At 40.2% G+C, this 25,473-nt stretch overlaps 1 protein-coding gene across 3 annotated transcripts in view; it reads right to left on the minus strand.

The window, feature by feature from the left end:
* The window catches only part of LOC145435566 (uncharacterized), a 140,604-nt gene that overhangs the window by 113,303 nt on the left and 1,828 nt on the right, over nt 1–25,473 (minus strand). For 2 of the 3 annotated variants that reach the window (XM_080312849.1, XM_080312851.1), the window contains exons 2-3: nt 23,207–23,326; nt 22,269–22,388 (exon numbers count right to left, since the gene is read on the minus strand). The exons of the other annotated variant lie outside the window; for it this stretch is intronic. In XM_080312849.1, the coding sequence (XP_080168975.1) occupies nt 22,269–22,388; nt 23,207–23,326 (240 nt within the window). The remainder of the gene's footprint in view (nt 1–22,268; nt 22,389–23,206; nt 23,327–25,473) is intronic. 3 annotated transcript variants of the gene reach the window in all.

Below are 25,473 nucleotides of genomic sequence, written 5' to 3' on the forward strand. Positions count from 1 at the left end.
GTTCAGTTCAATGTGGATTCAGCAGTGTTTGTCGCCATAAAATCACCTTGCTATCGCATTCATACTCCTAGTCCAAATGTAGCCTTTCTAGTTTATTTCATGTTCAAATATAACAATGGATGTAAAGATGTTCAAATAAATGCTCTGAAGCTTTGAAAATCTGCTTATGTATATCCAACTTAATTTTAATATCAGCTGAATGTATTGGGGTTCTCCGTCAAGGTGTGAGATATTGGTTTTATCGGTATCGACCCAAAAATCCAATATCGATCGGGCTCTATAGAGTATACCAAATATTATTTGCTGCTATTTTTGGGTGCGAATGTCCTGCAGCGATAAAGTGCCTTAAAATCTCATTGGAAGTCGGATATTTCCGTTGTATATGTCCCTGGCACTAACATAATAACAGAATGTGAAGTCAAATGGATGGATGAACTTTACCAGAACTACAAAAGTACATATATATGAAGATTAAATTTTTAGCAAAGAATACCTTTGAATTGTAAATTTTTATATATTTGGACCAGTGTCGAAAATTGAAGTTGGTTTGTGAGGGACATTTTTTTCGATTTGAACAAAATGATTAGAATTTTTTTAATTCATACCAAAATAATCATCAAAATGCTACAGGCGAATTTTTTTCTTCTAGTCATAACCCTACTGCACACAGCTAAGAGAGATGGCTGTTTAAGGTTGTCTCTGAAACTGTATCTTACCATTGGTGTTTCAATTACGATTTGTGAGGGGAGTTTCTCAAAATGATAAAGTATTCACGTTCTACGATGAATGATGATTGGCTATCAGTTTCAAGGATTCTTTCTATAGAAAGAGACTACGTTCAAAGACATGATTTTGTAGATGTTATCGCCGATTTTGCTTCGGCGAAAGCTCGAAAGGTTCAATTTTGATCTTTTATTCACCTAATACGTTTATTCTCCATTTATTGGCCCTTAATGCTGAAACAGCGAGGCTTCTTTCTCAAGCAATATAGAACTTCTGAGACGCGGCACATTATTTATAATTGGAGCAGCATTTGCTTCAATGCCACTGACGGTATCCATGAGGGTTTTCGACTCCGATGGACACCAACACTAGACTGATATTCTTTCTCGTGATTTCGCAGCTTCCAACTGATAGCACGGCCCATTTATCGGCTTTCAAGACACCGCCTACGCGGATCAGAATGCAAGAAGTAGCCTAGATAAACCAGTAACACTTAGTAAGGGATTCTGGCATCGACCTCAGTCACCTGCTGGTGTTGCAGATGTGAATCATACCACTACGCTATCTCGCCACACATGTGAGTGCAGTGTGTTTATATGGTCTATCAACTCTCAGTACAGACTCCAGAGTTAGGTTGTCCAGGGTGACAGAACTTGGCGCAAAAGAAAACAATTTGATGCCAATCCATCGCCGTTGTGACAAATATCAACAAGATGTAATTGATGGCCGTAAATTCAAATAAATTTCCCTTCTAAATTTCATTTATGTGCATTGTGCAATAACCCCTCTGCCGAGTAAGAAACAATAAGTGTATTTTAGGCCGACAGGAATAATTTTAGTGCTGGAAATCAAACATGGAAGCATTTTCCCAAAATGAACCTCGATTATCATCACCGGTGAATACAATCTTACTGAAGAGTCTAATCACCCAATGTTCATTCTGGCTACGCTTATGTCTGTGTAATGAATATTTATTGATTTTTCACTGTTCGTAAAGTGACGATTATCATGTTATGAACACGTCGAACTTCGATGTTAAGCATTTAAACATTTTCAGACGCTGCTGACGCTTGAATCTAATCTGCTCAATAGAGCTCTCTCGCGTGTCGAGCTGTCGAATTGCTTACATATGTTGTTACTTTCAATGAATGGATGAATGAATGAATATGGATATACCGTGTTATTTATAATCCAGCAGGAGTTCATCCATTGATATACTAAAACAAGGATGAAATATTATGGGATTAAACTTATTGTCGATGGTTGTACATTGAACAGTCTGGTAATTCGTCCCATGATTAACATAACCGCATCTACGAAACTCTGCCGTGTTGTGGAAGCAGCAAATTGCACTATTTGGCAATTCGCAGCGTAGTATATGTGGTAAGGTAATGCTGTTTCCAACGGGGTGTAAAGTCTTGACCCGCGGTTCCTTCTCGTCGGAAATAGGAATATTCCGAAGGTTCGCACGGCGAGTTCACGTTTAGTAACTGGCTTTTTGGTAATGTTCCGGCTCGTATGACCGCGTGCACTTCCAGCATTGTCGCTATAGGCCCGCTACATCAGACGTCATAATGAGTGACACTCGAGTCTCGACTCGACGCCCAATACTCGTCTCAGAATCTAATCACGCAGGTGGTCGATTTCGTCCAGCCCTAGTCGTTGGTACGTCGTCATTGTGACATATATACAGAAACATGGTACCCCATTTCATCTATCGCCCGTTGACTCCAACAAAACGCAAAATATCTATTTATGACCAATCGTGATGGGCTATGCGTGGGCTGGACACTAGGGTTATGACTTGAAAAAAAATTGCCTGTAGCACGACTTAATGAAGATTTTGGTATAAATTAATATAATAATTTTGCTCAAATCGAATAAAATGTCGCGTACAAACTAACTTCAATTTTCGACACTGGTCCAAATATAGAAAAAATTTACAATTCAAAGATATTCTTTGCTACAAATATATGTCCTTTTGCACTTCCGGTAAAGTTCATTCATCAATTTGACTTCCCTTTCTGTTATTATGTTAGTGCCAGGGACATCTACAACGGACATATCCGACTTCCAATGGGATTTTAAGGCACTTATCACTGCAGGACATTCCAGCGCATTCTGATAAATCTGAGGACATGCCGGTTCATGCGTTCCAACATGTCCCCAGATTTATCAGACCACGTGTAGCCTATCACGTTCGGTGAAAAGCTCACCCTTGACTCATCCGCTTGAACTGGATGTTGACCGATCAAAGGCCATTACTTCTGCCATCGGCAGACATCTGCTAGATAATCCGATTTGTGCGAATAATTATCGAGACAACAGATTTCGCGTCGTTGGGATGGGCCGGTCACACTTCCATTTGTGCGCCTTAGAATGGACTTTTATCAAAATACACCAACCAAAACTCTGTCAACAAAAGGAGTTCGTGTACCACCTGAAGATAGTACTTTGAACGCTCTCTCATTCGAGATTTCATGCTGGTGACGTCATATTTCGTGATACGATGTTGATATACAATGTTCTTTCCAATTCTCTACTAGTTGGTGACCATTACCGCTGACGAGTGTTAGCCGAAAATATTCGGATTCATTTCAATATGAATATACTATTCAATTGTATACTGAAGTTCTGTACCTCCAAGAAGCTCTTCGTATATATACCAATATTCAAATTCACAAATATATCAGGAATAACTCAGTAGCGCATAGAACTACAATTGTGCTCGTTTACTACATGTTAAGACGTTGTAGAAAGAGCATATTCAGCAATGCATTTATACCTATTGTTCACCGTACATATTGGAATTGATGTAAATAATTTAGTATTGATTAGGGTTACCATATGAATATGTCCTCTTTTTGAAGAATTTGTCCTCTTTTTCTAGAAAAGTGTGTTAAAATGCGATCGAGTTGGCAAAACAATCATAGAAAAATACGACACAACTGGTACTTTGGGAATAGAAATGGGAAATATGACCTTTAGTCAACACGACGGAAGTGGGGAAAGCGGGCCGGGAATTGAGTCGGAAAGATGACCTTTTTTTCTTTTCCGGTACTACAGCTTTCAGAATTTTTGAAATGTGCCCTCTTCTTCGGATATAAAAATAAGATAACCGTAATATTGATGCTACACAACTACCAATTACTACGCTATAGCGATAATATATCTATTAGATGTGTATATATTATGCTGCTTTACTGTGTTTACATAATCATCGTATTGCCTAATTAGTTCGTTAGAATATTTTTGGCTTCTACACAATGTATAGTCGAAGAGAAAATAATCCAGCCAATGATAGTATTACATAAAATATATGCTATTTCATATAGTGTAATAAAATCTCTTCACTTGTCGCTAGAAATTATTGTCAGATTATTCGGGTGCTGGACGCCTGGACGCCTGGTTTACATTGGTTACATAGGAATATTTACATGTTTACACTGACCAAAATATTAATTCCCAAAATATACAATCTATGCCACAGACGCTATAAAACGCGCTTCTGTCAGCATTTGCAGTTATAGTAATTTAAATTAGCTAATTAAATTAGCATAGTGAAGCGATTGGATTACAATAGAGAACGATCGAAGTATTTCCGCCACAAAACGTCGTCGGAACCAAATCTTCCGTATATATAGTACAAATTTTGAGCGTGTGATTATGCCCCCTCGCCAACAATACGATGAATAATAACCAGGCCGTGTTATTTTTGGCATTTCAAGAGCCAGATGCCAAAACTGCCAAAAACAAAATTTGAAAATGCCCAAAATAAGCAATATTTACGCTTCATAACTAGTAAGACTCCAGAGCTCACATCAACAGAATGGCAGTCTGAAATGAAATATCCTACGGTGCAGACTCATTTTAATTGCTAAATTGCCATCAGCCTACGGACACAACATTATCCTGTTTAGAGACGTTTTTTGGGGGATAGTGGAAAATAAGTTGGATGAGTAAGTGTTTAGAAAATGTTTACAAAAGGCCATTTCTCTCGCGATATATAATACCTTTTTTCCAAAATAACTTCAAGATTAGCTGCTAGATCAGTGGTTCTCAAACCGAAGGGCTCACCCCCCTTGGGGGCGTGAAAGCATCTGAAGAAGGGCGCGAAGCTGCGGCCAACTGACAGTTGTTTCTCGCTCCTTGCGGTTTACCTCCAATTCATGGTTGTTGCCCTAGGTATAGTCCGAAATTCATATTTGAGAACTCTCTCATCAACAGTGATAACTTTCCATGCCATCAAACTATCCCCTGCGATTGCTAGCACTCTGGTTTTATTTTGTGATATGACGATAAGGGGGCGCGAAATGTTTCACTATCATAATGGGGGGCGTGTTTAAAAAAAGTTTGAGAACCACTGTGCTGACTAGGCTTGACAATATATGTTCATTAAAAAAATGTTTGCCAATGTTGGTGCCATATTTGTTGCGATTATGTGTCGTATGAAGCGTAACGCGCTATTATTACATTTGCCACCACCTATACTGTGGAGATGGATTTTCGGCACTCGCTAATATCCATTCGAAGGCGCGGATTTCCAAGACACAACCATGTATTTCAAGAAATGCAATCGCAGAATTCGCTTTGAAATAACAAAAGTCAGTTGACACAATCTCTACATAGATAATATTTGCAAGTAAATTAATTTTGTTGCTGTTTATCACTGAGTCTGCAGTCATGAGGTCAAATGACGATTGCATGATAATTGAGCTAAATTTGAACTAAAACATTCTGGGGGTCCGCGGGGGTCGAAACGGTCCGACAGGGGTCCGCGAAGACAAAAAGGTTGAGAACCACTGATCTATTTAGAGGACGATGCCAAAACTGCCAAAAATAAAAATCGAAAAATGCCAAAAATAACGCGGCCTGATAATGACGGATCAATAATATATTTGACTTTTGTCTGTGTCTGAATTTTGCATAGTCCATGATCCCGAACTCTGAACAGTGGCTGAATCTCTACACGGTAGACTATATTGGCGTATGTCTTATTGAGACGTACCCTACCCGCAACCTACATCGCTGACGACTTTTGACACATAGAAATTTGGCACATCAGGGCTGTTTAATTTAATTTAATTCCATTCAAATTAATCAGAATATAAAGTTCGGATAATTTCCACACATGAAAAATATAATATTATCAGAGATGTTGGGAAACTGTGAAAGTATGGAAACAAATATCATATATGGTATAGAAGAATGTTGCTATGGAATGGGAAATTGCAAGTATGGTATGGAACGATTAAGGAATTCAGGAACATTTTTGGCCGCATTAGTTGACTGTAATGAATGCAGACAGTCTTTCACCATACCTCCACGTATCGAAGGCTTATACGGGCGCTTCGAAACTGCAGTACAGCCCCATCTTTAGAAAACCAAAAAAATGGCTTTCTTCAAATAAAAACAAAGTTGGAGGAATGGAGAGAGAGAAAGAGATATGGTATTCTTTTTAGCCTGCACCATCGAGATGCTTTGACGCCGGAGATGCGATACGGCCTTTATAGTAAGGTCATCTAGTCTGCACACCCGGGTTTTTTCTCCTTCATGCTATCCGTGATTGCTGAGCGCCTAGCGGGAAAGCCGCGGATACCAGTTTTCGAGTCTCTGGTCTGACCCGGCCGGGGACCGAACCCACGACCTGCCGATCGAGAAGCCGGACGCGCAAACATCACAGTATCTCGCTCGGTAGTGGTGTAGATGGAAAATTATTAGCAAGAGATAAAAAGCTTTACACCGTGATAAATGAACTACAGAAATCCATTGAACAGCTCTAATGTCACTATTGTCTATCGCCCGACAATATTCGTAATATACCAGCGAGATGGGATTACTTTTTGATTAATTGCTCTCGTAAAGTTGTTTCGACAACGTCCTATTTCTTCAACTGTTCATAGTAACGAGCGTAAACTGTATAGCTTTGAATCGGATGAATATACTGGTAAAATCGGTTTACAGTTATTAGGATTAATTGCTTTGAGACGGCAACGGCCACGAACGCGAGGGCTCGTCGGTCAAAAGCAAGTACGCCCGATCAACAACGCTCTTATAGAGAGTTGTAGTCGTAATTTTGGCTACTTCTGAATTATTTCTTTTGCAAATACGTATCGCTTCTTCGTAATACATGAATGTCTTTGAAATTTCCATCCAGTAGCATCCTTCCGTTGCATTGATATGGCATTGTTCTAAATTTGCAGAAATAAATTACAGAACCAATTTAGTAGTATAAATTGAAAATGTACAGGTACATTTGACAGTAGATGTATGTGGAGTAGTGGTTCTCAATCCGGGCTCGATCGAGCCCCAAGCTTTCACTAAGTTACTTTCGGGAGTTTGGCGAACTAGTGGTAGCCTACGTGATGCATAAAAATTCATATATTCATGCCAATCAACGACTGCTTCGCTTATGAAGGCGTGCGTCGAACTATGTAATAACCGATATTCCCAATCGGACAAGTCACAACAATATAAGGAATGTTTTCCAGCCGTTTACAACAGAGAAGACGTGAATGGACTACCGAAAAGGTATCAAAAGATAATGTTCCGACTACAAACCGGACATTGCGGATTACAAGCGCACCTATTCAAATTGGGCATAGCAGATTCGGCCAATTGCTCAACGTGCCGTCAAGAAGAGAGTGTCACCCATTATTTATTGACATGTCGAAGTTACAGACACCAGAGAAGAGTTCTCGAGAACACGGGTCGGAGAAAGAATATCATTCCCACCGTAACAAACTTGTTGACTGACGCGCATATTTTCCCATGCATTGTTGAATTTGTTCTCGCTACGAAGCCAATTTTGTATTGTAATGTCCACCCGTAGATGTTAAATGCTCTTTTGGATATGGCGAACACAACCATTCGAGTTATAATTCGCCAATCAAATAATCATCATCAACAACGACGACGACGACGACGATGACGACGACGTGACGACAAAATTGAACATTCGTGATGTCGCCGTGGCACGATAGGATTCGTCCTGTGCTCCCTATTTACTGTGTTAAGAAACTACCGTGATTTTTACAGTCCGCATTTACCATGCCTGTAGCTGGACCCTTGGGTCACGGTGCGATCAGTCCATGCCGCGATCTGATCATCACAAATCGACTATCGACCAAATATCCAACAGTTCAAAATTCTATTTTTGTGCTCTCCGGCGGCATCTGACCCGCCAGGAATCGCGATTTAATAATCATGAAGGAAATTCTAACGTCCGCGTTTTACAATTAAATAACATGAATTCCTCACAACGCATAACGCAGGGCTAAAGTCAGAGTACTACTAAATCTGGTTTAGCGGTTTGTTACTGCATTCAACCGACTAATCGTTGTATTTTAGGCAATTCCGTTGTTTGCAAATAAATGTTTTGCTGGAATAGAACTCCTTTGATCCCTATTATAATATTATATGCTTTGATGTATATAGAGGTTTCATAATAAATTATTGAAATGAAACACACTGTAATAAACCCTCCTGTATATCCAATCTACATGTTTTCCTGTACATTGGCGACCGAGACTGTAAACGTCCGTGTAAATCGGGATTAGATGCCAGCTTGTAAATTCACATAAATCCATACCTATCGCAAACCAACGCGATGCTAAACTATCGCAACAGTTTCTTCACACTCCCAAAACGACATTGGAACAAACTGTATATTCATTCATGACTCAGATGAAATGGTTATCGATGGAAAAGTATTGCTGCTGGAGGTCTAATTCTTCTTTAGGAAGCATGCCGTAACAGGAGTGGTCTCACGACAAGATGAATTAATTCCACTATCGGCTAAACTTCCAATTGTTTCTTTTTCTCGTCCTCGTGCATTCCTTCTGTGTAACTAGTATCTTGCAGTTCCACTAAAAAGAATTCATGGGTAAGTCGCGATATTGAGCAAAGTTCGTAACCTAGACATGATATTATGAAGACTAAGACAAATAGGTAAGGGTTGCCATATTTGAGTTTCACAAATTTCGGGCGCTCTTCAGCGCCCACTAGCGGATTTCAAAATGAGGTATGACCACATTGTCGTTCAATATGATTTCACGCCAGCAAACCTTTGTCTATCGACTAGAAGTGGTCACGATCCGGTTCAGGAGTATGTGGTTGGGTGTTAAATTGTAACCAGCGCCGAAGCCACCTTTTTTCAGCCCCCTCCCGTCCAAATAACACTGCTCTTGGGCCCACCGTAGGGCAATCGGTGCTACTTCCGGGGGCTTACTATATGCATCTGTTCGTTAAATGATTTGAATGAATTATGTCAATAATATTATTTCTTCCATATATTACTATACAATTTTGCTCCTCTCTCCGCCCACATGATCAGAGTTGGCGATAGAGCTGGTGGGGGATGATTACTTGCTGAATGCAGGGAACGTAATTGTACAAGTACATCGTAAAGTCATGTTCATGTCACACGGTTACGACTATTTAGCAGCCTAACTGCCGGTCCGCACCAGCAGGTTGCACATCCGGAGGTTTTCAACCTTTTATGATCGCGACTCCGTTTCGAATTTGAAAATGTTCCGTGGTCCAGCTGAAAACTTGATAAGCTGATTACTAAAAAACGGCCAGCACCTTTGCCCAGACTTACTCACGGCCTATTTTGGAAGCTGATTACGTTCAACATATTCGCGAACTTCAGAATAGAGGCAAACTACCCCCAGGTTTACTACCACTATTTTTGCATAAAGCATCCAAACGGCGTAAACCGACTCAATCTTGTAATTGCGATTATAATTCGACTTATTTTTGTAAATGAATGTTAGTTTTATCTATTTTTAATCGCAATTTTTGCGAGGGTGGTATTCCCCATATTAAAACGAATACTTATGGTAGGCTACTAAATCACGCGCAGCCACGAAGATAAATTTCATGTAGCATAAGTCTGCCCAAAAATAATATTGTTTATGTTGATTTACGAAAATATTATGAGCTTACTTCAAGCCTTCAAAATTCCGGACATTTAGGCATATTTTAGAAATTCCACCAGGACGCAGTTTTAACAGTGAAATTCCGGACGTATGGCAACCCTAAAATAGGCGAAAAAAATATAACAATTTTTGATGTACCAATACTTGTACATTGTGTGATGACGGATCCGCATTTTATATGATATAGCAGAGATTCATGACTTACTTTATCTCTAATGTATTGAAGCAAAAGGTTCCTCATTTGAGGGGGCATGTGCGCCAAACATATCCAGCAGTGGATGAAAACATATCTATGCTATGGCCCGATAAATGACATTACCAAGCCAACAGTTTCAACTCCTCCGCGGCGGAGTATGTCGTGTCACAGGTCACTATATAAGTCGACTAATGGCCCGAAATAGAACAGAGAATGCGGCGAATGAAATATTTCAATCATGAAATCAGAGTCAGTCGGGTGGTGTGCGCAGTCGTAGATATTCACGGTAAGAAATAATGTGTAGTAGGCTACTGTACCTTTCACGATGTGTATCTCGTTCATCATTCGCAGAAATCTTCAACGATCGTGTCCACTTCCTGCACAAGTTTCGCACCACCCTTTGCTCAAAGCACTCAGACGACACTCGGACGATTCCGAAGTAAGTGATATTCATATGCTCACATATGCCACCAATAATATTTACTGACCAAGTTATAATGTTTAATCTTGGTAAGGGGTTCTCAACCTTTTTGTAGACATGCCCCCCTTTATGATAGTGAAAAATTTCGCGCCTCATTTATCGTCATATCACAAAATCTAACCGGGATGCTAGCAACCTCAACATATTGTTTGATGGCATGGAAGGTTATGACTGTTGATGAGTGAATTATAAATTATATGAAATTCGGTCTATATATAGAGATACACGCGTAGCGCGAAATTTTATATCAGTTGGCCGCTTCTTCGCACCCCCTGCTGATGCTTTCACCCCCCCCCCCCCCGTTCTTTCGCCGTTCTTTCATAGAGAAGCATTTATCAACACACATAGTCCCTTTCTTTTCCATCTGATTTTTTAACTTATGAGCCCTATACGTGACAACGAATCTAACAAGCGAGGCCGGCGTGTAGCCATAGCCTTATAATATAATATAATGACTTTGGTGTAACCCAGTGATTCACAAGCGCGGCCACCAGCTAGCCTTCTTGCGTCCCCCAAAAATATATAAAGAAATTGATTTATGACGAAAAATAAAATTTATATTTATAAAATACTCTTGCTTGGCTTGGAGTCTGGAGCTTTTAATTAGGATTGTAGGAAAGTTGTAAAGCTAACGTTACATCACTGCTGTGTCAATGCAATGTGCTCTAACCTTCCTGTTGAACGAGCAGTAGCTATAGATATAGGTATTGATAACTAATCTACGGATAGATGTGCAACACGTGACTCACGGTTGAATATGCCGAGATGGTGACTGCTTAGCCGGCAAAAAGCAGCATACCGTCAGGGTTGTAAATTTTAATGACTCGAGTCATGACTCGACTCTAGTCACGATTTTCTGATGAATCGAGACTTGACTCGAGTCATTTTCTCAAAATACGTAAATGACTCGAACCAAGTCATATGACCCGAAACTCAGACGGTCAAGACCGACATTTCATTGTAATTTCGATGAATAGTAATGTAACTACCACATTGGCATTTCGTCTATTGGTACTGGTACTTGAAAATGAGACCAGAAACTGCTATAAGTGAGGCAAATTAGTCTATCATAAATGCGAACCATTCGATATCGCTAAACAGTTTTATTAAAAGTGGGTTTAACAATACTTTAACAGGATACCGACCAGTCAATACAATGAGTCGCACTCGAGTCATAATACCATGACTCGGACTCGATCGACTCGACGAATTGAAATCTGGCGAATACAATAAAACTAGTTTGGAATAGCCACCAAAGGTCGATTGTTCCGAACAATGGGAGCGCAGCAACACAATGACCTAAACAATGGCCAATAGCGTCAAAGCGATTGATCGGAACAACGCCAATTTTCATATTTTGGGTCCGTTTCATTGCCCTGGTATTCGTGCGGCCCCGACCATAGTCTGAAATTCTAAATTTGACCCTGACACCGAAAAAGGTTGGGAACCACTGGTGTAACCACATTAGCTTGTCAGTTGTTTCTTGTACCGTACTATATGTACTATACTGAAATTCGTACTAGGGTCAACCATTTCCGTATGACCCACCCCTGTCTCGCGAACGAGGTTGAATCAGGTCAAATCACCACGAAAATAAAATATCAGTAACATTCAGTTCCACGTGTACATTGGCTGCAGCGATTTGGAAGCTAATCAATTTTGACTTGACTTGGCAATTAAATTAGGGTAATGTTACATATCAAAATATAAAATTACAAGCTACGCACAGTTAGTGGCTGCGACCTGTAGACCCTAATTTGTTGTAAAATTTACAGAGATTTCTTTGATGAGCTTCTTAAAGGTACAGAACTTCAGTATGGTATATTCACAGAATAGAATAGAATAGAATAGTATATTCATATTGAAATGAACTCGAATATTTTCGACTGACACTCGTCGCAGGGGTAATCGTCAGCAACTAGTAGAGAATAAGAAAGAACATTGTATATCAACAATCGTATCATAAAATATGACGTCACCAGCATGAAACTTCGAATTACAGAGCGTTCAGTGCGCTATTCCTAGGTGGTACACGAACTCCTTCTGTTGACAGAGTTTCTTTGTAAATCTACCAGATTTTTTACAGTGCACAGGGCTTGGGTTTTAAGGTAAAATTTGGGAATCATTTTGCTGGTCCGACCCGCAAGCGATCTGAAGGTTTGGATCCGGTCCTCACTCAGGTTGAATTCGACACCCCTGTCTCATACCCTATCGCCCGGATCTTTACACGCATAAACCATTTGATGTGTGTCAGTGGCAAGACAGACTCAAAAGGGACACATCGTCAACGGAACTGCGTAAAATGTGTTTGATGAAAAATTAGAAATGTAATTTCACGGCAGTTATTTGTTAGGTTTACTTTTAAATGAGTCACCATCTCATTGATGTTTTTTACAGTTCCTATTCTAACCCAAAATCGGGTCAATGTATCCATATAATTCGCATGTTTTCCAATCAATTCTTGTGTAACGGTGGATTACTTCACCAACTTATTATCTGGGTGCAGCAGCATGAGTTAGGAAAAGTGGGCGAAATTTGAGTATTTGAGATCATGCGTCATCAATCCCGGGTACCGGCTTGGGGCCAAGGATTTGATTGAGCACGGGTTTTTATTGGTACGTGAATATTCTTTAGAAACGGCCTAGATTTCCAGATATGTTCAGAGAATGTAGCGCCTGGACTGAAGTGCTTAATGAACAAAAGTTTTGCTGTTCTCTGCTCGTGTGCGGAAGAGCATTTCGTATTTTTCAGTCACACTTCGCCGTTAGTGCCCTATCTATGAATCAACTATATCAGTGGCGAGATAGCGCAGTGGTATAATCCGCGGCTGCAACACCAATGGGTGCGGGTTCGAGTCCGACCGAGGTCGACTTCCGAATTCCGATACCTAAGTGTTGGAGGTTTACCTAGGCTCCTCCTCGCCACATCATCCGCGTCAGCGGTGTCTTACAAAAGCCTAGAGGTGGGCCGTGCTATAAGTCGGCAGTTACGGAAAATAAAAAGAATATCGGCCTGGTGTAAATGACCATAGTAGTCGACAAACACCATGAATACCACAAACCAACCAACTATATCAGTGCTTTGCAACCTGAGTGACGGTTCGCACTTGGCGAATGAAAAAAATTGCAGCGCGAATGACGAAGGTGGTGCGAATGAAAATCCGGATGACTGCGAATGAAAATCGTGAATAATTGTTAGTTTTTCTGACGTGGAATAATTCCAATGAACCTGATAGTAATTTCAAGGGCAGTGTAAGTGTGCGACGCAATTGTAAAATCTTGTTTAACTTACGACTAATCGTAGCTCTCAAAAGCCGTAGTGAATTAATATTTTGCACTATAATTATAGCGTAACCCAAAAACCTGGTTTGTAATCTGGTGTAGTTGCAGACATACAGTATGTCAGTTCGTCTGAGTATGCGACATGCGACAGGCTGAAAAAATGACTTTCTGCTTTTTTCGCTAAACAATCATCATATTTTCGAAATAACTGTTCGATTGGCGCGAGGCGCGAGGATAGTAGTAAATACCATCATTACAGAATCACATTTGCAAGTTACTGTAACGCAAGGGTTATTGAAGTATGGACAGCAAAGCAGAGCTTTGAGAGTCGGAGCAAGGAGCCTGAGTCACGGAGCCGAGTATTTTCAACGCAGCCGGGGCTCTAAATAAAATTCTGATGGAGCCGGAGCCGGAGCTGGAGCCGGTTGTTGGAAAGGTAGCTCCGTTCCAATGTATTTTATTAGCTGCTATGCTAATACTTTTGGCTGAATTCACAAAAATTTTCAGTAATCGTTCAAAAAATTAAAAATCATCGCCTCGTGGCGCCCCTTTTTGAACTTAACATGTTCAAATTGTTCATATAGAACGCGCTAAACCCGGGTATACGAGATATGCCGTGTAATACTGTATTCTGGGACGTGGTTATTCGTCATACCCGCAATTTCGTCATCAGCACGACACTGATGGTCAATGGAGCGGTTCCAAAAATATGAGCAAATGTGAGAAGAGCAAATTAATTAGTGAGTAATTAGCCAGTACTTTTCATTAAATTATGCATTCTTGTCATCCATTGGGGTTGCGGTATAGTATGATCAGGAATAACTAACAAACAACAAACACCGGTACGTTCAAGTAAAATAAGTAATTAAGGTGTTACTACCTGTTGTGAAAAACAAGTTAGTGGTAAGCGATGGGAAAAAGTTTGAGAAACACTGAATTCGACGAAGCGATGTCAGATGATGAACGTGACCTTGCTGCACTTGCACCGCACGCCGTCTACTCTCTGAATTAGACGAGCAAATGCCCGTTCTTTGGTGATAGCTTTTTAATCATGCCGCGAAATTCAACAGTGTGTTATTGTGTGTGCCTGCGAATTGGAATTGTATCCTGCGCATGATAGTGTATTGCTGTAAGGATATGCGAACGTAAATAGAGAAACGCATCCCGAAACTCCGTTTAGTCTGCGAACAATTTTCGCGATGCGGGCTAGTCAATTCGATGCCCCAACCCCAATGTCCCAACCCCATGGTGTTGTATATAATAGAGAGGAATTACTGATTGAATGCGCGCATTCCCGTATATGTAATCATCTGTTTTGTGCATTTATTCTTGTATGCTTGAAACAGTATTCCTGAATTGTCACGCAATGAACGTGTATAGTTTAATTTGTTAATGACACGGTGTACTGCACACCAGATTATCAGTAGAACTAGCTCTGCAAATAAATCGGTTCTTTTGAAGGGAAACTTTCTATATTCCAGTTAACTTGATCGACACGGGACGAACTGGTAACGATCGCATCAATATCGAATTTCAACCCATTGGGTATTTGGTAGAAAGCGAATTTCTGGTCGCTACAAGCGCTCATGTTGCGCTTGCTGCAATTACGCTTGAACAATCCCACATTTTCAAGATTACAGTCAACTATATGGCTTGATATGAGCAAGTGCAACGCCAACGCCAGTATTGAAACGTCGCGTTAGTGTTTTGATGTGGTACGCAGCAATGCCTTGGAGTGAGTTCTCATGCGACTATGACGTTTCGGTCCATTCGTCAGTTTACGGAGCCGGAGCGTTATTATATAAAGTTGCGTGCTATAGACTCTGTGTATAGATTCAGTATATAATAGGTTTAGGAGGATTTGTTCTCTTTTTTTACTTTTTTGAAAGTGTTCTCGGAGGACGCCTAAATTACCTATTTTTTTTAGAATTTTGGTTAAACGTAAGTGGAAATTGGACCGACATATACGAAATCAACGGCCAAATAATCGTCAGAGGGGTTTACCCAGACTTGTGATGAAATTCAGAATCTACTCCGTTCTACCTACGGCTTGAGATTCTTATTACTTACACTTGACAAACACCAGTACAACACACACAGCAGAGTATATTACAGCGGACCTGTTCATACAGCGAGCGACGTATCGTACTACCACGAGGTAAGCCAGAATAAAACCAATTATACCCGAGTATCAAAGCATTAACTTGAACGTACACGAGAAACCAGAACACTTTCAATATGAGTCGTTCTCACTCATGCAGGGAGACTAGTGGTTAGCTATCAAAGTTCCAGAATATTCCAAACACTAGTACAGTATACAACGAATACACAACATGTACAATATATACAACAGTTTAACAATGTCTCATGCAACATGAAAATCATCATTTTCAACAACTTGAGCCAGAAAATGACCTTTTTTTAGTCAACCGACCATGAAGTGGGTAAAATGATTGAGGATTTTAGTATATATTTAGTATAAAGATAACGAAAAAGTAACGATAAAATTGTAAATAGCATGTAAGTATAGGTCTATAGTGAAAGAAAAACTGGATATATTATGTGCAACGGGAAAGCGACGGGTAAGAACGTGTGGTATTAATTGAAGCAGTCTATAAATGTAGCCGCTAGTAGCCTGTGGTTTGCATAGAACACACAAATAATATCTACTCGAGCAGTCAAAATGAATTATGATGTACCATTTTTCAGGATTTTAGTATATATTAGTACATATTTAGTATAACGATAACGAAAAAGTAACGACAAAATTGCAAATAGCATTTAGGTATAGGCCTATAGTGAAAGAAAAACTGGATATATCATGTGTAACGGGTAACGGGTAAGAACGTGTGGTATTAATGGAAGCAGTCTATCAATGTAGCCGCTAAGTAGCCTGTAGTTTGCATAGAACAAACAAAGAATATCTACTCGAGCAGTCAAAATGAATTAGAAGACCGAATTTCGACCATACTAGAGGTGAGAAAATAACGGCCTGGCCATATTGGATTCGTACGACCGGCCACGAGAAAATCGTTTTCTCGTGGATTTTCATATTGTGCCCTGACCGCGAGGTGGCGTTATGAAGCCCTATTCCTTTCTCCTCTTTTCGAAACCTTTGAAAAATCGATCACCGCGAGAAGGCGCTATGAAATTTGAGTCAATACAGTCATACGTCGGCGTGACGTCACACTCATACGAAAGGGATGATCCTTTTGAAGTGTGACGTCACAGATCCACAAAAGTTAAGTTCACGATCTTTTCCGGAACTTCATCTCCGAGAATCGCAGGAGGTTGGAGGAATCACCCCACCAAATTCCCTTGGCGCCTTCTTTGTTGAAGTTTCCGTTCAGATTGCTGACGGCGCAGTTGCGATACCACCAGCCTGCTTCGAATTTAGAAGCGCAACCATCGTGATCCGCGTCTTTCGTCGAGAATTGCTGATTGTCGTGAAATGAGAGGGCATCGTGGGTTGCATTCCCGGAGTATCCGGATACGTGCAGTCTGTACTTGTCGGAGTCCGGTCCGATGTGGAAGGATCTGAAAATGAGAACCGCCGAGTGAATGTCAAATGATTCCAAAATGTTAAAATCCTTGCCTTGTTTTTCGCTCGAATAGATTGTATGCCAGCCTGCATACGTAATATCATAAGCCTATAAGCATTATGTTACGGATCACTGGGGTTCTATCCTAGCAATACTTTTATTCGCCAACCATGAAATTGGCAAAAATACCGTGATTTACCGGTTGTATACAGGTATTATTACTAAAACAGTGGCCCCAACGACTATATAAGTAGGCATATCTCTATGCTCACGTTGAGTTAGTCGCAATCTGGCGTTATAGCCCTGCGTGTGCGTTGTGAGAAATACAAGATTGATGAAATGCACCGAAATGATAATGCCAACGACTCATATTCACCTGTATTTAGCATCCCAATAAACCTCTTTTTTCGTGATCATTTTGATTTTCATCTCCATATCCCCTGTCTTGGTCAATTGATGCAATGCTTCCAGGCCTGGAAGAAAGTAGATTACCAGATCATCATCATCATTGGTTTATTAGCAATTTTATCAGTTCAATACACCACAAAAAATGCGATACAATGAATAGACAGGAAGATGTCGAAGCGACTTGGATTTGTCAATGGAATCGGACACCCACCTTGGCCTAGGCGTAGTAAAGAGGAGGCATGCACACTGAATGAAAGTAAAGAATACAGTATAGAAAAAGAAAGCGACAAGAAATAGGGCGGCATGTCATGGGAAGCGAGATCGATAGGTCAGTCGTGGTCCGGTAATCTTGAGGATGGACTGTATTTATTTAGTAGTAATTGCTTGTATTTCGACTTGAATGTGGACATGCTCGTCGACTGTCGGATGGCCGGCGGGATACTGTTCCACACATCAGATGATTACAAACTAACATATGTGAACCAGAAGCTCTTGTTGTGCGCGCAGTGACAAGATGGTGAAACAAATACTCAAGTAGTGCTCACTCTAAACTCGCCCACACTGCCAATTTACTTTACCATAGATCTGTTAGATCACGACCAATGGATATGGCGCCTCTTCGCCCCCCATGTGTGTCTGGGCGCACTTCATGAGATAATAGAAAAGTTGTATATGAATAGGTCAGTCGTGGTCCGGTAATCTTGAGGATGGACTGTATTTATTTAGTAGTAATTGCTTGTATTTCGACTTGAATGTGGACATGCTCGTCGACTGTCGGATGGCCGGCGGGATACTGTTCCACACATCAGATGATTACAAACTAACATATGTGAACCAGAAGCTCTTGTTGTGCGCGCAGTGACAAGATGGTGAAACAAATACTCAAGTAGTGCTCACTCTAAACTCGCCCACACTGCCAATTTACTTTACCATAGATCTGTTAGATCACGACCAATGGATATGGCGCCTCTTCGCCCCCCATGTGTGTCTGGGCGCACTTCATGAGATAATAGAAAAGTTGTATATGAAAAGTCGTACCCAACCAATGATCTCCTTGCAAATTGCCGAATCCTTTCACGTAATCATCCCAACCTCTGTAGAAATCAACGTCTCCGTTCATTCTTCGCTGGAAAACCTTTCATGAAAATGGAAATAAATCAATTTTTTTCTGCAACAATCGCGCAGTGAACTCACGGTCCAGTTTCCTCCATCGTCAGTTACGTCACAGAATACATTCGTGATTCCGACTTCCGGTATGTCTAATTTGAACACACCCCCAGAATCATTACGTGCTAATGCTGATTCCAATTTGGCACCATCACAACTTCTCATTAGAGCTAGAAATAATAGAATTCGTTTCATAATCGTCAATCGACGAATGACGTCAATCATTCCAGCCTTGAAATGTCAGTTTGGCGGCAGTGAACAGCGTGATACTTGTCAAGTTATTACTGCTCTGAGCGTAATGCGTACTACCGATCCGTTGATATTTTAATGCTAAACCGCGGAAGAGTGTCGGTGCCCCTCACCGAATCTTGACGTGTTGTGGTTATGGCGTTGACATCATTTGTTAGTGCATTCATTAATGTATGCATATTAACGAAACTTGGGATATGCTCAACCCATCTATTTTCTATGTCTGCAATATCTGTGACTGAATTTACAATCCTGGATGTTCGTTACACCGGTTGGCATTTCAACTGTTCAGCCAAATACTGTATACCAGTGTTGGGATGATTCGAGTCATGACTTGACTCGAGTCAGACACGAGTAACCTTTTTCGTATGACTTGACTTGACTCGAGTCACTTTGCTAACATGACTTGACTAGGCTTGACTCGGCGTATCAGAAATGTGGATTGACTCGTGACTCGGAGCAAAATTCACGAGTCAATTTCAAGTCATCAAGTAATCGGTGTCGATAAAGATCCCTGTATCTTGCATATGGTCGGACTGTTCGCTAAATGCTGGCGTAACCCGTGAGAGCGACCAATCTTTCAGTGGTCGTGCGCTTTGCTGAACCTCCATTGTTCTCTCACAAATAAATTGACCGCAAACGAAGTGATCGAAACTTACAGATTACGTTGTCGTAAACTAGTGCAGGAAAGTAGTTTAATAGCAAAATGTCTATTTCTGTTCTCTGTTCTTTCCTTAATCAAACCTCTTATTTTATTGAAATTGAATTCAATTATAGTTGATAAAGCCTCAACTATTATCGTAGGCTTGAATAGTATCACATCAATTAGTAAATAGGTAATGTATTGCATCTTATCAATTCGTTTCGCTATTCTCTATTTTGACTGGTAACTATAAACTGAGGCTGTATAATTACTTACGTAGTTTAGCAGTTCTACATATATGTGAGCGATACAGGGCCTTTTTGCTTGTATATTTGACTCTATATTCGCTCATTGGTTTAGAATCAATGACCACTCAATCTGTATTTCAGACAGCTAGCAAAATGCAATGACGTAATCATACCTCATACTTCAAAAAGGCAACATGACTTGAATTGTGACTTGACTCGTGACTTGTCTCGACTCGACTTGACTCGAGTCACCTCCAAAAATCGAGTGACTTGACTTGACTCGAGTCACTTTCGAAAATCGATTGACTTGACTTGACTTGACTCGAGTCAAATGTGCAATGACTCGAGATGACTCGTGACTCGAAGGTAGTGACTTGATCCCAACACTGCTGTATACTGTAATAATTTCTGATTAAAATTCGTGATACTAATTTCAATTAATCTACGAATTATTTTGGTGCTATATTTAGCCTTTATTTTACGATGGAGAGTTGGAGACTGAAGCCAGATTGCTCAAATATCAGTATAAGTCTGATGGTGAATTGACAAGAATGCAGTGTTGGCGAAGGCAGCAGTTCATAAAATATCGTCCTCGGTAAGCATTAGTTCAATCTGCAGCGACAATGTCCATGATCCGCCGATTATCACTGCTAAAGATATCTGGCTGACAATACATCGCGCGAATATGAGGCGAGTGGAATTACCCGGGTATCAGAGACTACGCCAAACTTAAACTTGGGGGAATCATTCTTAATTCGGCTCTGAATGAAGTTAGCGTGCCACACGATGAGTGGGCTGCTGACGGTAGCTCCGCGTTGCTTGATCCTATTCTTTCCTCCAAGGCACAGACTTGTTTGATAAACCAGATTTTGTCTGTATTGCAATTCAAGAGCAGGAATATGAATTTATGAATTTTATATGACTGTCTGTCTGTATTTGACCGGTATTTGGTATGTATGCTCGTGGTGGATTTTGGCATAACTACACGATAATGAAAATATATTGTCAAATTGTGATGTCTTAGACACAACATAATTAAGGGTCAGTATTAGCTCAGTATTTCTGCCAGAAAGCAATAATGATTTAGGCTAATAGCGGTTGCAGGCTGCAGTAGCGAGAAGGACGGACGGCAACAGAAGGATTAATGAGTCTGCAGCTCAAGTACGAAAATTGTATCTTTTGCAGCCTCATTTTGGCATTGAATGCGCATGATACGCCGGGCGAACGTTTCCCATTTTATTGACTGGGTGTTGGACTGTTGGTGTCTATGTCCCAAACATATAATTTACATTAAATACGAATAATTCCATAGGTGGATAAATACGCGTTCGATTTAGGGATCCGACCGGCCAAGTACTTCATTTTTTCAGATCCGGCTCGCTGACCGCAGAAGTTGCCCGCCCCTGGGTTGGTGCAAGATTCGGTATCATTGTGTGAATGGTACGACGCAAATATGACATTAAAAATCGAAATATAATGAGGATTAGGCCTATTGCCATTGTTGACACTTGGAAGTTTCAGCACAGATTAAACTCATTATGAGTTCAAGAAATATCATTTCTGTCAGGCGGCTTCGCGTCTCCCCTCGAGAAGTAGCAACGATGTACTTACCAGAGCAGTTTTTACCATAATATCCATCGGTGCAATTGCACGAATAGTACGGATGAGTGACATTACTAAGACATGTTCCGTTATGTTGACAGACATTCGGATGGTGGTCGCAGTAATTTTCTAGATGGAAATTATGCGATGTGTCAAACCTACTGAATTTATACACAGCCAACTGTTGCGGCAGTGAGCGAATCGTATTCTGGCCATAGCACAGGAATTAGAAACGATATACTTACCACTGCGGTTTTATCCATAATATCTGTTTACGATTGTCAAATCATTGTTTTCCCTTATTTTCGTTGCGCAATTTAATCGTTGTAGCAATGTAATTATTAGTCATATTCTTTATCGCGTCGTTTCACGTGGGGTATATAAAGCTTCTATCGTAACATATTAAGTTGGATATTTTTGATGACGCTTAATTAAATATTCCATCTCAGATGACCATTTCAATGATATGAGTCCTAAAGTTTTAGCTAGCATGAAGCGAAATAAGCTCATGCTTTTCCAATTTGAAAAATAAAATAAAAATTAGGTTGTTACTCATTTTACAAATCCAGAGGCTTCGCGGACCCCCTGAAATTGCTTCACGGACCACCAGCGGTCCCGGGACCCCCGGTTGAGAACCACTGCATTAGGGTGATGTTTACAGTAATTTTCGGTACGTAAATGAAATGATACGTCAAAACTACTGAATTTAGAAACATCCAGGTGTTATGGCAGCAATCGAGTCTTTTCCTGGGCATAGCTCAAAAATTATAGAAGTGATATACTCACGGCTGCAGTTTTTTCCATAATATCCGTCGGTGCAATTACACGTATGGTACGGATGAGTGTTATTATTCCGACACGTTCCGTTATGTAGACAGGTATTCGGGTGGTGTTCACTGTAATTTTCTATATAGAATCCAAGCGATGCGTCAAACCTACTGAATTTAGCCACGAGCAAGCGTATTGACAGTGAGTGAATGCTTTCGCGGGCGCGGCTCAGTAATTAGAATCATCGCTGGGAAAATGATTCGGGTACTGAAAGCTGGAAAAGGATTATTAATTCTAATAGTCGAGTCAAGTAGTGCGGGATGACTTTTTCCATGTACTGGTATATATACCCTGTTACCACTAAAAGTAATTTCATCAACGAGAATTATAGTTTCCATACTATTTCCCACTTTGGAAGCCTTGAAACCGCGATTGCTCGTATCGCAGGGTAAGATCGAAACATGAAGTGCCAAGCTGCGCAGAGTGCGCACCCTAAGAGGAAATGTCATATCTATGAAGTCGCGATCAACCCACAGCAACATCCCAAAGTGCAATGAAATGGGGATGATTGTAGAAATCTCATTGTATTCTTTGTGGTCACAAAAAGTTACATATTTAAACTTTCCACATCGTTCATACTGTTTTGACGTGCTAATGAGGGATACTGAAATGCTAGACTCGACTCGAGGCAAATTACTCGAATCAGATTCGTCCCTATTCGTTTCCGCAAGATCCATCGGTGTGATTACACGTATGGTACGGTTAAGTGTTATTATTCAGACATGTTCCGTTATGCTGAGAAGCATTCATTCGTGAGGTGTTCACAATATTTCTCTGCATGGAAAAGAAGCGATAACTGGGTCGAACCTACTCACGTTATAGACACAACCAAGTACCATGGTAATGAGCTAGTCTTCTTCTGCACATAGCTCAATAATTAGAAGCGATATACTTACGGCTGCAGTTTCTTCCATAATATCCGTCGGTGCAATTGCACGTATAGAGCGGTTTCGTGTCATTATTCAGACATATTCCGTTATGCTGACAGGGATTCGGGTGATTATTGCAATAGTCATCTGTATTGACAAGCAGAGACATCTTATTAAAGTTCTTGGTATTAGTTAGATGCAGCGAATTTGTTGGGTCCCGGTTACATCATTTCTAGGGCAATTTTTTTTTACCTAAAAAACGGAAGATTTTGACCTAAAAAATCTAGATTTTGACCTTTTTTGACCTAAAAAAACTGAAATTTGACCAAATTTTGACCTCACGTATGCAAATTAGGTGTTTTCGCATATAATGTTAAAATTGTACTACTTATCTTCATTTCTGGTTGGAACTATCTGTCCTTACAAAGTAGATTGGCCTGAAAAAACGTTTTTGGCTCAGAAACTGACAGATTTTTACAAGAAAAACTAGTATTTTAGCGAAATCTGGCCCTATGAAGAATTCCAGTAGTTACATTACGTATTCTGGTGGAAATAATTAAAATTTGTTGTTGTACAACGAAAGATCCTTTCCTACATTTTCGGGTAGAGAGTGTCTGTCCTTACTACGTAGCTTGCCAAGAACGGAGAAAGAACGTTCAACAGCAGCATTTGTTGGCTGACAACACTCAAGTTGTGTGCACACTGCTGGTGACAAACCGTGTTGCTTCATTCTGACAATGTTGTCTATATCACAATTGGTCAGCTTGCGCTTCTTGATATAAGAACCATGCAATGTCCAAGCAGTCTTGCTTCAGCTAGGATATTGCGGTACGTTGACCATAAAACCATGTCGCTATTTGTTTCATTTGACCATTTATGATTCACAATGAGCAGACGATGGTCCGTTTACAACGGTAGGCCTATAAAGTAGGCTACAAGCTGTAAAATATCAAATGATAAGTTCACCGACAGCGCAAAATCTACGATACAAATGAAATGCTGAGGTCAAAAAATGTTTGACTTTGTAAACAATTTTGACAAATTTTGACCTAACGCTACAATTTTGACCTAATTTTGACTTTTTTTGACATGTCAAAAAAAAATTGCCCTAATCATTTCTTATCGACAATGATAAGCGTAACAAGAACTATCCCCGGTAATCTTACGGATACAGATCACTGGTTCACTTGCATGTAAACTCGAATAGTACTGTTACTTGTTATTTTTCAAAATTGTGCCTCCAACGATTCGGGACGTGCCCATTTTTAATGCTGTACCTCTTGCGGGATAGGTTTATGATTTAGCTTAGTCTGATGCTCTGCTCTTTTGAGCCACGGCAAGACACTACAATATGTATATGTTATCTATTCATATGAATATTTCTGACAAGTGTATTCAATAACAAAAGAATAATTCACGCCTCGTGCGATGTTCCTGTTGCTTTTTGCAATTGGTAATGATAGAGCGGTATCGAAAGCATATACTTATCGCGCGTTTACTCTTGGCCCAAAATATTGATAGCGATGACAATAAGTCACGATTTCATAGTAACGTGGCTAAATCTATTGACGTCACAATGTCACTGTCAAATTTTAGGGGATATTTCACTAGCGACGCCCTTTTATATCACTCATACGTAATACGCACTCCCCTGCCTCAATCTACCAGTCCCAATTTGCATGAGCCCGCATTTACTGGATACTCTGTTTCATTGCACATTAGATATGGGCATATGGCTCTGGTAAAACCTGTTCACTGTTATGTTAGTTGCCATCTACTGTGTGATTGAATTCCCTCACGTTGCCGGTAAACGTGGATTTGAATTCTTTCACGAGCGTGTTTACTTGTTTACGTTACTTCGCAGCGATGTCACGCGTTCTATATTTCAAATGCAGACAATAACATTTACCGACGTTCGATCATGATCAGATTCATCCAAAAAGCCTGAGGAATACTAAAGATAGTTTAATTTTATTTAACATAGTCTTAACATAAATATATGGTGTCATTGTAAATATCTTCTTATCATTTCTATATTTATGAATACTTATGAACGTACCTTTTCTAATATAATTAGGCTAGGCAAAATCGAGTACATCAGTGATTCGATTCAGAATCACGTATTATGCGTCGAGTCGAGTATTCGAGTGTCACACACTATGACGCCATAACAGAATGTAATATGTCAAAGTTCAAATATGTAGCTTGTATGCCACAGCAAAGAATATAATGCCTGTTATCCACCACATTAAAGATGCTTTGATATTTTTTCGACCATATACCGATTTCATTAC

This window comes from Botryllus schlosseri, chromosome 3, assembly GCF_051294905.1.
Source record: "Botryllus schlosseri isolate E-star chromosome 3, Bs_hap1, whole genome shotgun sequence".
Classification (NCBI taxonomy): Eukaryota; Metazoa; Chordata; class Ascidiacea; order Stolidobranchia; family Styelidae; genus Botryllus; species Botryllus schlosseri.